This window comes from Schistocerca gregaria, chromosome 2 (assembly GCF_023897955.1).
Source record: "Schistocerca gregaria isolate iqSchGreg1 chromosome 2, iqSchGreg1.2, whole genome shotgun sequence".
Classification (NCBI taxonomy): domain Eukaryota; kingdom Metazoa; phylum Arthropoda; class Insecta; order Orthoptera; family Acrididae; genus Schistocerca; species Schistocerca gregaria.
Window position 1 is genome coordinate 671,559,297 of NC_064921.1, and position 13,861 is coordinate 671,573,157.

The 13,861-nt window shown below is 39.0% G+C and overlaps 1 protein-coding gene across 7 annotated transcripts in view; it reads right to left on the reverse strand.

Annotated features, from left to right (window-relative positions):
• LOC126334718 (transmembrane protein 94) overlaps positions 1-13,861 on the reverse strand; it is a 461,078-nt gene that overhangs the window by 5,380 nt on the left and 441,837 nt on the right. For all 7 annotated transcript variants that reach the window (XM_049997238.1, XM_049997237.1, XM_049997233.1 and 4 more), the window contains 2 exons: positions 9,698-9,791; positions 2,701-2,868 (listed from right to left, as the gene is read on the reverse strand). In XM_049997238.1, coding sequence (XP_049853195.1) covers positions 2,701-2,868; positions 9,698-9,791 — 262 coding nt within the window. The remainder of the gene's footprint in view (positions 1-2,700; positions 2,869-9,697; positions 9,792-13,861) is intronic.

Below are 13,861 nucleotides of genomic sequence, written 5' to 3' on the forward strand. Positions count from 1 at the left end.
TATCTAATTTAAAAAAATGAACTAGAACAAATTTTCAAAAGTACAATGCAGGTGTCCTACCAAAACAAGATTGCTGGATCTACACTGTTCCCAAACAAAAATATCCACATGGAAACATGAAAATCAAGCTGAATGGGGTCATGCATTAAAAGATGCTAGACTCAAATGCAAGAAATCTCAGGGGCCCACAAAGACTTAGATCATTACCTGATATGGAGAAGAGTCAGTACAAGGATATCTAAATCAAAAAAATGAACTAGAACAAATTTTCAAAAATACAATACAGCTGTCCTAGAAACAATTCAACCAATATCCAGTATCTAATAGAGGCCTCAGGGAGCATATTGCATAAACATAATTGTTGTTTTGATACATGGCATTCAATTTCTAAGTGACTGATGCCAACTGAAGATCTGTAGGAAATTGTTTAGATAACAATTAAAATCACAGCAAATGAATGCTGAGAATGGAAAGTAGATTCAGAAGACACCTATGGTTTGAGGTTGAGTGCAAGACAGCAACTAAATAAGAGAGATACTGACGAAACTGAACTGGTAGTTTCCTTAAGATGGATATAAATTATCATGAGAAAGTCTACTAACAAAGGTTCAAGAACCAGCTTTAAAAGATGACTCTTGGAATGTACTACAACCCATCACTCACACAGGGCTTGTGAGGCTAAGATCAGAATAATTACAACAGGTACAGAGGCATTGAAACAATCATAGCTCCCACACTCCACAAGTGAAGAGAACAGGAAAAAACTCAAACTGGTACAATGGGATGTACCCTCTGCTGTGCACTTCATGGTGGTTTGAAGAGTACACAGGTAGATGTAAATGCAGATGAATTAAAAGAATAAGGCATACAAAAACAAAATATAAAGAAACTGTATGTGAAGATTAAAGTAAGAATATGAAAAGAAGAGGAGAGATGAAAAGCATATGAACTGGAAGAGGGAGGGAGAGAGAGGGGAGGGGAGGGGGCTGATATATGACTGTAGAATAAATGGAGTTACAGAGAAACAGCTACGAAATAAAAAAACTTATTTAACAAAGTAATAAATGATGCACAGAAGCCATTTAGCTCTAAAAGCGGTCTCACCAATGGTGAAACTATAAAAATAGTAAGGGAGGGGAAATGAATTTTACAATGATGACACAAGCTATTTACTCAATAACACTAGCACAAGAAGTCCCTAGGAACAGAGAACAACACAAATGTTAAAAGGAAGAAAAATTGTCTTCTTCACGGTTGCAGAAGTGCAAAGTACTCTGAAATGACTAAAATACACCAGGCAGCTGCAACAGAGAAAATCTCTGCAAAATTGCTAGAGCAAGATTGTGATAAGTTGGAACAGACCCATGTAAAAAAAATGTGACATCGATATGTAAACACGAGGAAATGAAGCAACAATGTAGGGAAGGAATGATATACACTCTGTACAGGAAATGAGTGTGTGCAAATTATCAAGAAGTAAGACATTTATACTTGGGATGTATGGTTTTTTAAATATTGTCCTCTTTGACTGCCTCCTCATCTCCTTGAGGGAGGGAGGGAGGGAGGGAGGGAGGGAGGGAGGGAATCAACTATAACTCCTTCAGGCTTTCAGTCTTGGTTTATGGTTCAAGAAACACAGCCATTTGAAACTAAATCCACATTTTTAATCAAGGTGTATGTTCTCGACATCAACAGCGAATATTATAAACAAGCAACTTACAATAACAGATATGAGGAGTGTTCAAATAAGTACTGCAACTCATTTTTTTCCTCGGGTGATTTCAGTTGAAAGAATGTTGAATTTGTAGTTGGATGTCATGGAACATTTCCTCTTCATCCCCGATAATTTCATGAAGTTGCAATATGTGGTGGTACTATATGTAGCGTTCAAAATGGCTCATAACAGAAATGGATTCCTACCAGAGAGCTGTCATTGAGATTGAGGTTCTTTCTGTGGAAAACCAGAGCATAGCAGATATTCATAAGCATTTGCAGAATTGTCTGGCGTGAGCAAAAGCAAGATGAGTCATTAGGTGAGGTGTCTGTCATCATCACAACAAGGCCACACAAACCTGTCTGATCTCCAGCCTGCTGGCTGGACACAAAAGGCTGTCAGTCCTGCAATGTTGGAACGTCCAGATATTCTCAAAATGCTAATGAACTTCTTTTCTTCATGGTAATGCAAGGCCTCACACAAGTCTGCACACATGAGAGGAGCTCACAAAATTTCACTTGGCTATTCTTCCTCATCCATCCTACAGCCTGGATCCTGTGCCTTCCAACTTCCATCTGTTGGGCCGAATGAAATATGCACTCCACAGGAAGCAATATGTGGATGATGGGAAGGTTACTGATGCAGCAAGATATTGTCTCTGATACTAAGCACTAGAGTGGTACCATGCAGGCATACATGCCCTCTCCGTTATCTGCCATAAGGTCATCACAGCGTACAGAGATTACATTGAAAAATAGGGTTTTGTAGTCAAATGAATGGGGAATAATATGATGTACTAGAATCCTGAATAAAACTAACTTGTTTTTGGGGAAAAAATGTGTTGCATTACTTATTGAGCGCTATTTGTATATTAATAAGGATATGCATTTCAACAGTATGAAATAAATGGTACATCATAACAGAACATGTTTCATATATACAAATGAAAACATATTTCTATGAAAAATAATGTCATATATACTTACTTAATTTCTTCCCTTTTGATAAGTTCATTCACTGAAACTATTACAAAAGGAGAAATAATGCCAATAATGATGGCATTGTATGGCACTTGAATATCTGTCAAAATGGTGTCCGGATTTGACCACAACACAAAGAAACTTATACCAAAGAAAGACATCTGCAGCAGCAACCTACAACAGGAAATGGTAATACTGTACAACAAGAAAAACTAGTTCTGTACATCAATGGCCTCTTCTTGCTCAATACCAAAATGAAAGAAAAGTGGCATTTACACATGAAAGACAGTACTGATATAGATGCAGTGATTTTGCTAAATGGGGAAAAACTGCAGGAAGTAATCTCTGTGAGGATAAGGAGCAGAAATGATCATATGGACATATGGCCAGTGATGCATTCTGAGGGAGGTGCACACACTTGAATTTCGAAATATTAAGTGTTGAGCACTATAGAATATGACACTGATATTGGGACCAGGCAGGTGGCTCACTGGCATGGGGAAACCAAATGACTGTGTGGAATGTTCTTGATGACAACTGCCACTATCCATAGCACTTACAATGCCTGCAGGCATTATTAACTATGGACTTAACTGTGCAGCGAAGGTTCTGTCGCTGTTTTGTGGTACAGGCCATCCTGCTCGCAGATGAGGCCACCTTTATGATGGGCACTATTGTCAACCTTTACAACAAGCACCTATGGAGTACGGAGAATTCCCATAGAGTGTTGGCAGTGAACCATCAGCACTGGTTCAGCCTAAATGTGTGAGAGGGATTATTAGCAACTTCCTCTTGAGTATGGTGCTAAAACACTAATACAGACAGAACATTCCCACCTCCTAGTGTTTCTCGTGTGATCTTTCAATCACTGAAACCTACACTGCCAAAGATCTTTTATATCCACCTTCCAGTGGAAGTACCTTCTTAAGAACACATTTTTTGCTTTGAATCCTCTCAGCAATCATTTGCTGCAGTTTGTACCCGTTTAGCAAAATCAATATATGACAAACATGGTACTTTCAATAAATTTTGGGTTCTGAATATGAGAGTCAGGAAAAAAGTTTAAACTACTGATTTTGTGAATTTTCAGTAGGCTTTTGCAAGAAGGAAAAAGACAGAATGAGAAATGATTATTACATATTACTGTTACTACAGTCCCTTACCTAGAAAAGAAGGAATCAAAGGGAAATATTTTTTCCTTCAATAACAGATTTAAAGAGTTCATTGTTCAGTAATTTGGTGTTAGTTTTCAGTTCTCAAACTTTGAAGGACAAAAGTAGCACTGATCTTCACAATGGAAGTGCAGTGTGGAAAGGGAATGAAGTGTGGAAACTGCAGGATTTAGGTCCTAGAAATATCACAGTGATGGATATTTTCAAGAAGAAGAGTTTCTTTGGAACATACTGAAGGAAGAGAGCCATGTGCAGTGAAGGAAGCTGTTGCTTCTTTCTTTACCAAAGCTATTCTATTAAATTAAAAGCATTAACTATTATGTCAAGATAAACAGAGATGTCCACCTGTGTTTATGAGATAGGGATGACGAAAGAGTAACAGTGAATCAATTCACACAAAACTACTGTTCATGTTATATAGAATGGCATTCACATACAAGAAGACAGATTAAATTTCTGATGGCTGTTTATACCAGAATACGAGCAAGGTTGTAACAAGTGCTTTGGCTGACATTTCTGTTTAACTTGAGCTTAAGGCAGGACAAGCAATGTTGTTGAAAGGTCACACTTTAGGTAACATTTAACACCAGAAGATCCTTTAAATCTCCCATCCCCTCCTCCACCTCACCCCCTCGAGACTCTGGAAGTATTTTGGTTGTCAGAGTGTTTCACTTGGTGGCCTATGTGATTTGATGTGAAGATACATTAACAACTGATATTATAGTGAGCTTTGTTAATAATATGCTGTAAGTAATGTCTGTTGATGATATTGTGGTGCTTGTTAATAATAATACACAGCATACCAGTGTAGAATAGAACAGGTTTTAACTGTTAAATATAAAATGTGGTTTAAAAAGCAGAATTACAAGGAACTGATTCTTCAAATTTTTGAAAATATACAGCATTTTATGTCAGTGTCTATTATTTCTAGGGCTTTAAAAAATGCAGCACCATAATCATGCACCCATAATCCTAAACATCATTGCGAAATTTTAAAATTTGCCATTTGAGTGATTGTTCCATGAAATTTTGGGTGAACTGCCAGATGTCAATAACTTGCTGCCAGTATTTCAGCACAGAGTCTTCTGGTCATCTTCAGGTGTTTACTGGTGAAAGTACAGTGAACTCCTTAAGAACACACCATTGCATGTGTGGTATATCCAGTTGTCACTGTGAATACGTCTGCTCATCTGCTGTGAGTTTATGTGCTGCTCCAAGCGTCCTCACTGACATTAGTTCAACAGCCTTCATATGGTAAAATTGTAAAACAATGTTCGCTGTACAGAGCGTGAATCCTTTTTATGACAGGATTCTATGCAGTTTCTAATTTGAAACTGTGGTTCCAATTGACAGGGCCTCACACATTTGTATCTATACTGATTAATTAATAATGGAGTACCAAAAGTTTGAAGTATGAGCCATAATTTTTATTTCACTGTATTTCATCGAAAGACATGTAGAAATAATGTTCGGTGACAGCAGATTTGCTGACCTGCCATTGGCTACCAAACTGCCACTCCCACTAAAATAGTGGACAATGCAGGTATTTTCTTTGTGAATGATTTTGTGTTCAGATTGTTTCTTCAACAAGAGAGCCTAGAAAAAAGTGTTGCTTGTGGTGTATCCCACATTTTGGAAAAGTGCACCAAGTTGGCAAATGAGAGGGTAGTCCATAATTTGATCAATAGCTTGCCTCCCATTTAGGCAATGACATTCAAAGCTGTGTATTAATGTTTAGGTGTTAATGGTTACACTGTAATGCTTCCCATTTAGAGTAATGATGCAACAACAATCACTTACTACGATGTAAATAAAATCCAGTTACATGCTTTTAATAACAAATGTTTAACCCTAGAGATGTAACTATTCCAGATTCATAGTTTAAATTAAAAAAATAATACTTGTGACATTCTGTGTGACCTGTACCAAACAAGGTACAAAAGATCTCCAGTTTTAGAAAATTAGATTGCAGATGAATTATAGTTTACTGAAATCAAAATAATTATCAGGAGAGTGACCAAAGATAGTTTGATATATCTGAAAAGAAAATTCTATCTCCATAACAAGTGCAGAATCTCAAGATTTTTGCAATTCATGTATAATTCCAACACGTTGAAGTTGTACTTACATTTTGCAGGATTTTTTCATCAAAGAAGGCTTCACTGCAGTTTTTCTACGTGTCAGCAATAAAAACAGCTACAATAAAACTTTTTATGTATGTGGGTGCACATGATCCACAAAAGTAGTGTGTTTGTGTAAAAAATCAGAAGAGCAATGCAAAAAATAGCAGACATCTGTTACTGACATAAGCTTGTTACAAACTGTTGAACACACTGCGACCAAATGCCATGAGTTACTGTCACAAGAAGCCATTCCTTTGTCAAAAATCAGCATTAATTTTTTGTAAAAATAATCTTCTTTTCATCAATGAAATCATCTATGGAGTTTTAAAAGTAGGGGACAAGTACTAGTAAAGTGAATGTTTGGTATGGGCTATGGGGCCAACCCAGATAGCTCCAATGAAAGAGCATTGCCTTTTAAAGCAACAAAACTGATCTAGATAATCCATAACCAAGCAAGTACAGTGTTTGCTTCATGTGTGTCAAGTCATGGTGAAGATTATACAGTAAACTAGTCAGTACCAGCAGTCTTGAATATACTGGGCAACAGTATTCTGCAGTACAGAAAATGGGAGTAATGGAAGTTTTCTAAGCAGAGATGTTGCCATTCACAAAGGGGTTGCTGCAAACTTCATAGGCTTTTCAGGTGTTAATTGGATCTAAGAGAACAAGAACTGTTATTAGGATGCTGTGCAGACAACCAACCACATTAAGAAGGACCACCCTAAAAGATGACTCCTTTGTAAATTGTAAGCACTCAATGCAGTTGTTGGCATGGCAGTTCACATATTAAAATATCTTCCTTTAACAATAAAGCATGCTGGCTGTGCATAACATATGTCTGTATACATTTCTGTAATTTAGTACTATTATTATTTGACTTTGCACTTGTGTATAAACCTTAAAACTACAATTGTGATTAACTGAATTAGAAGTGCATTCTGTGCTGGAGAGAAGCAACCTTATTACCACAGTGAAAGGAATATCTGGGTCTATCATGGAGGTGGGATGTTATTAGACTCTCTATTAGACGTCATTATGACAGTTATGAGCAGGATGGGAAAGACACCGATATCAGTGCATTTGACTGTGGCCAGATCATGGGTGCCTGACACATGAATCTTTCCATGCTGGCACTGGACCTTTCACTTGCTATTGTCTCAGATGTGTGTGAAAACCTTAATTTGGCAAAACACCACAACTGTCATGAGCAACAACGTGTTGATGACTGGGATTAACACTGACTATTGTGGATTTTAACAGCAGACAGATAAGCTACACTGCAGCAAGTCACTTTCCAATTCAGCTCTAAACCATAACAACTGTTAAGAAGCCATACTATCCAAAACCATGTCCTCACTATGCTGTACAGAAGCCATTGCCTCATACATGAATCTCTGTTCATCACAGATCAAAAGGCACAGAGACTGTCACTGCCATTGACACACTGCCATTGGGTGCTCCAATACCAGAAAAAGGTTGGCTGAACTGATGTCTCACAATACATGCACATACGTGCTGAAAGCAGGGTATGAATGTATCACAAAAAGCACACTATAACATTTGAGTATTTTAGTTGCAGTAAGATTCAAACTACGATGAATTTCTTGAATGATGTCAGTTTGGCACAACCGAGATGAATTTCTTGAATGATGTCAGTTTGGCACATTGGCTGTTACTGTCAGGATTAAACCATCATTTTATTTCATGCTGTTCACTATTATATAGTATCAGCCTTGGTGACATTTCAAGCATCTGCAGCACATACTGCTTTCACTTTTTGTCCTTGATGTCAGTCTTATAACTGGTTTGATGTGGCTCACCAAGAATTCATCTCCTGTGCCAAAATCCTCACCTCAGTGGCACTTGCATCCTACATCTGTAATTATCTGGTGGATGTGTTCCAATATCTGTCTTCTTCAGCAGTTTTTACCCTTTATACATTCCTCTTGCACCATGAAACTTACTCAGATTAAGGTTGATGTTTGATCTTGGCAAACATATCTTGACAAGGAATGCGCTATTTGCCTGTATTAACCTGCTTTTTATGTTCCCCTTCTTTTGTATATCATGTGTGTTTTGCTTTCAAGATGACAGAATTCCTTGGCTTTGTCTACTTTGTAATCACCAATTCTGATTACATTTGTCACTAATCTCATTTCTGCTACTCGTTACTTTTATCTTTATTAAGATTACTCTCAATCCATATTCTGTAGTCATTAGTCTTCATTCCAGTCAACAAGTTCTGTAATTATTATTTCCAAGTTTCACTCAGGATAGCAGTGCCATGAGCAAATTTTATCATCAATATCTTTTCACGCTGAATTTCAATTGCACTCTTGAACTTTTCTTGCGTTTCAGTCATTGCTTCTTCAATGCACAGAATGATTCCTGACACTTTTGGATTTTCTTCTTTCAACATTTAATTTCACAGTTACTTTCTTCGTACCTATGACTGCCTGTCCAAATTTTTTAATTACCCTTTTTAGCAAAGTCAGTCCCCCCACCTGGCTGAACTGTCTACTGGGCTATTCAGTATCACAATTAGGCAATGTAGCATCACATCATTTAGCAGTGTAGTAGAGCCCACTTCTCTGCACACTGTTTCTTCCATACAAGTCTCTCAAACTGTGGCCTACTCTTCATCACTGCTAAACTGTGATCTGAGTCTATATCTTCTTCCGGTTATTATTTAGAAATCCAATAGCTGATTTCTAAATCTCTGTCTGATCACAATGCAATAGAGCTGGAATCTTTCCGTATTTCCAGATCTTTTCCAAGTATAAATTCTCTCTTGTGATTCTGGAACAGTGTATTTGTATTAACAGCTCAAATTTATTCTAGAACTCAAGTCCTACTCTCTCATTCCTACTACCATTCCCACTTTCTGCCATAACTCTTTGTTCTATTCCTTTCCTTACAATGGTGTTCCCATCACTGACAATTATTAGAGTATCATCTCCTTTTACATACTATCATATACTTTCTCTATTTCTTTATATTCTGCTTGTGAGATCAGCAAGAATATATATGAACTACTTTTGTTGGTATTAGTCTGCTGTTGATTCTAATGAGAACAATCTTATCACTGAAGTGTTTGCGATGACTAAGGTCACCTGATTTCAACTTATTTAATAATATGGCACGTAATCAAATAATGAGATAAGTGCAACTTGGAATGAGCTATTACTACAGTCAAGAGTTTTTGGTAAATTTTGAGGGTTCCTGGATATGATGGCTTATTAACACTTTTGAGATTCTTGTGGGGTTCACACTACAATATGTTGTCTCCATTAGGGTGAAAGGAAGTGCTACACACCACTAGAGAGGAGTCTCTAATTTAATAATTTATGAGTGTACTGCAATATGGACCCTATGTCTAGTAGCAGTATCTTTGTCTCATAATCAAAACATCCTGGGTTTTAACCAAGCCACTACTTAAATTTGCAATAATAGTAATAATAATAATAATAATAATAATAATAATAATAATATGCAGTTGGTAAGTGGGTAAGTGTGTAGGATGGGCGATGGGGTGGGGTGGAGGGAGTTTGGTTGAAGACTGCTTAATTCTGCATGTTCCTTTTTTTGAGAGGCTTCATCTGCCTCTACATAAGCTGAGCATTTAAAATCTTTATTTTCAGAGATTGAATATTAGTACTGACCATTGCATGAAACATTAAGTTATTTACAATAAAAATTACTACTCACGTGATCATTGTAGCTGCCAACCACACAATGTTACTGTGTGGACTTTTCACCCACAAAGAATACTCTCTGTGTACAAAGCAAGCAGATATCGTAACTGGAAAAGAATTTTGTGAATTTCATCAATTATTAGAGAATTTGAAAAAAAGTGAGACATAAAACTACAATTGTATACAAATGTAATCTGTGCTTTTAAAATTATGATCAGTCTCCTATACATCAACAATAAAGCAAATATGTTTAACAAACCATACAACACTTACAGATCTGAAACACTTAGACAAGCCAGTGAGTCTTCTACAAAGAATGCTTGAATAATTTTGCAATACAACCCATTTATTTTACTCTTTCAAAATATGCAAGCCCTCAGATTTCCTCACTGTCATTGATTAATGCTATCTTCTGTACGTTCAACTGAGTTGTTGCTTCCATTAAAGTGGAGTATATGAACATGGAACACCTGAGGACATCCATCGCTACAGAAACTCTTGGTGGTGGAAGGATTCTGCGCACTTGTCCTTGTGGTCTTACATGGCCATACTAAAATGCACTAAAGTAATGTGCGCATACTTGAAAGCCGTGGGCATTAGCAATGTGTTGTCATGCATGAGAGTGCACCACGAAGGAGCATACTGTGATGGAAGGAGTCCGCCATGGGCGAGTGCACATTTAACCCATGCTGCGCCACACTTGTGCTCAGTTATCATGTTATTACTGCTTGCATACATTTGCCTTACCTTCTTCTGTTCAGTGTGTGTTATGGTGATTGGTGTACATGCTACAGTCTAATGAAGTTGTACTAACATTCTTGGTGGTGTTGTGTGTCCAATTTACAATACAAGTGGCGATGAGTGTGGGATTGTTCTCCATATGGTTTTCAGTTCCTGGTTGGTCCTCTGTGCATCTACGATGTCTGACAGTGCAACTGATGAGCTCTGATGTCAGCTGGTTGATCAGCTAGGGATACTTATTGTGGCACTGCAGCATCTCAGTCAACAGCAGGAGGCTTTTGCCATAGCGCATCACAATCAAACCCAAGTACGGCAAACAGCTGCCCCTGTTCTGACCAGTTCGGGTCCATCTCAATCTACGTTGCCTGCCGTGTCACCCCTTGCACCTCCTGTTTTGCTTGTCACTGCTCAGATCGTTCATCCCCCACTGTTTCTGGCTTATAATGAGTCTGTCAAAGAATTGGAAACCTATAAAAACAGTTGTGGCAGAATTTCCATGTGTTTGAAATGACGCGTAATACCTTATGCCGTGTTTTCTTTTTGTCTTGGTTATCGCCCCGCATGTATCAACTCCTTTGCCAAATGGCTCCCATGCAGGATACATCTTCATTCTCTTTTGTTAATGTGTGTGATCTTCTTTCGAAATACTATTGTATACATACACATGTCATTGTCGCTTGTGTCGAGTTCTATTGGTGTTGCAAGAAACCAGAACATTCCTATAAGACTTCGGCAGCTGAGCTTCACGGTTAAGTTGTCGTTATCACTTTTGTCATTGATGTACATAGAGAGTCATATGCCAACCAAATGGTTCCAGATGCAATCATTTGATTGGTTCATGACTGTGATGTTTGTGAGTGGATCCTTCAATGTAAATACCCCTCCCTCTCCAACGTTCTCACTACTGCACAATCTCTTCACGTTTCTAGGGCTGTGGCACTCAAATTGGATGACAGTGTGAGGTTGCAGAGGTTCAATCCCCCCCCCTCCAGCCCCCCCCCCCCCCTCCCCCAGTTTGTCGGAAGATTCACAGGGGGACGATATGGTGGCAGCGATCCACACACGGGCAAAACATCATGGCAGCCGGCCCAACTCACTGTCTCACTGTGACGATCACAGCTACAGCAGCAGCTTAACGAGCCCAGCAATGAGTAACAATGTAAACACTCCATGCTTCTCTCTTGTCATCACATTGTCATTCATGATAGGCTGGACAGTCCTAAGTGACAGACAATTTGCTGCCAACAAAATGGGTAACATTGCTCCTCCTGGTAATGCAAAATTTCAACAGGCTATTGCGGATGCTGACATGGATATCAGTTGTGTATCGCAATCACTGTTGCACTCAACAGGCTTTTTACTGACGTCAAGGTTTATCAGTAGGTTCGGCACATGCAAGTCCATAATGGTGTTGCCATGTCATTACTCAACCTGCATACGTACATGGACTTCAGCTCTCCCCTTTCGCACCAGTGTCACATACATTAGTCATCTACAATAAACCTGCTGGTGAACAGTGCACACACCAAAAATTTGTTTGGTTTGGATGCCTTTAACCTTTACAGGTTTACTGTTCCCAATTAAGTTAATCTTGTCTCTGATCAAGGGCCTTATACACAATTTGACTCTTTATGCTCTGAATTTTCTACCCTGTTTCATATGGGTTTGGGTTGTGCCAATAATTTAAAAGCCGACATCACTATGAAACCTTTGGCCAGACTCTGTTTCTCATGGGCTCGCCCAGTGTTGATTGTGCTCCATGATCAAGTCAAGGTGGAGTTCAACTGCCTCATGGCCTGCGGGGTCATCCATATGATCACATCCAGTGAATGGGCTATTCCTTAGTTATGGTCAACAAGCCGTTGGGATGGTTACGCCTTTGCAGCTATTAAAGTTTCTGTCAATGCACAGTCTATCACTGACACATATCCCTTGCCGCGCCCTGACAAACTCTTTGCTACGCTTACTGGTAGTCATTATTTTTCCAAGATTGACCCCTCTGATGCATATTTGCAGCTTTGTGTTGATGCTGACTCTCAATGGCTCTTGGTCTTTAACACATATTTTGGCTTGTACAAACACTTGTGGTCACCATTTGGCGTGACCAGCACCCTGGCAAATTTTCAATGATTTCTCGAACACCTCATTAAGTCTGTGCCAGGCTGTGCAAACTATCTTGATAATATTGTGGTCTCTCGCTCCCCCACTGCTGAACATCTCAATAACTTACATACACTCTTTTCATGTGACAGGCTGCCGGGTTAAAATGCAATTTGGAAAAGTGCCGCTTCTATCACCCATCTATTGTTTCTCTTGGGTTTGTCAGAATGTCACTGCATTGTGGCTCTTACGCGTCCAATGTTGGTCAAGGAACTCCAGGTTTTTTTTAAGGTAAGATAGCTTATTATCATCAGTTTTTCTGTGGGTGGTGTTTGTTGCACAACCATTACATGCCTTGTTGCATAAGGGTATATCTTTCCACTGGTCGCAGGCATGTGAAAATGCGTTTTCTAAACTGAAGTCTATGTTAGAATCTGCACCTTGCCTCATAAGCTATCAACTGAGTCAACATTTAGTGCTAGCAACAGAAGTGCCCTGTCATGGGCTGAGGGCTCTGTTAACTCGTAAATATTCTGATGGCTCCGAGTGGCCTATTGTACATGTGTCGAAGATACTTAATTCAACTCAGACCAGATATTCAAAAATGTAGAAAGAAGCCTTAAAGAATTTCATGTTTTGCTGTATGGTGTAAAATTCCATCTCATCATGGATCACAAGTCGTTAGTTTCACTGTTTAACCCCTCCGCTTCATTGCCAGACAAAGCGGCACATCGCCTTCCATGTTGCGCGCTGTTCCTCTCTTGGTACAACTACAAGATTCACTTGTGCCCCACGGCTAAACATGCAAATGCTAATGTGCTCTCCTGCCTTTGGCCGCTGGACCCAGTTTTTGATTGGGAGGAATTTCCACACTGATGAATGTGCTCAAAAAACAGTCAATGGCTTTAAAATCGCTAGTGCTTGGGTCACGGAGGCTAGTGCCACTGATCAGATTTTACAGAAAGTGATACATTATGTGCAATATGGCTGATCTGAGGTGCTTCCATAACGGGCATCCAACCCCTCCGTGACTACTGTGTGTTTCAGCACCATTTCTCTGTCACTGATGGTGTTCTGCTTCCTGATATTGACTATTCAGCTCCTCACATAGAGGTTCCCTTGGTTCTCCATTCAGAGATCTTGCAATTGCTGCTAACTAATCACTGGGAGTGTCAAACATGAAGGCATTAGCCCACTGTCATGTTTTCGATCCTGGTTTGGACTGCAACATCATTCATTTCATTATGGCATGTTCTCAATGCGCATCACAGCAAGCTGCTTCGCGAGTAGTGTTGACTCTGTGGCTGCAACCTTCGCATGACTGGGGCTATCTCCA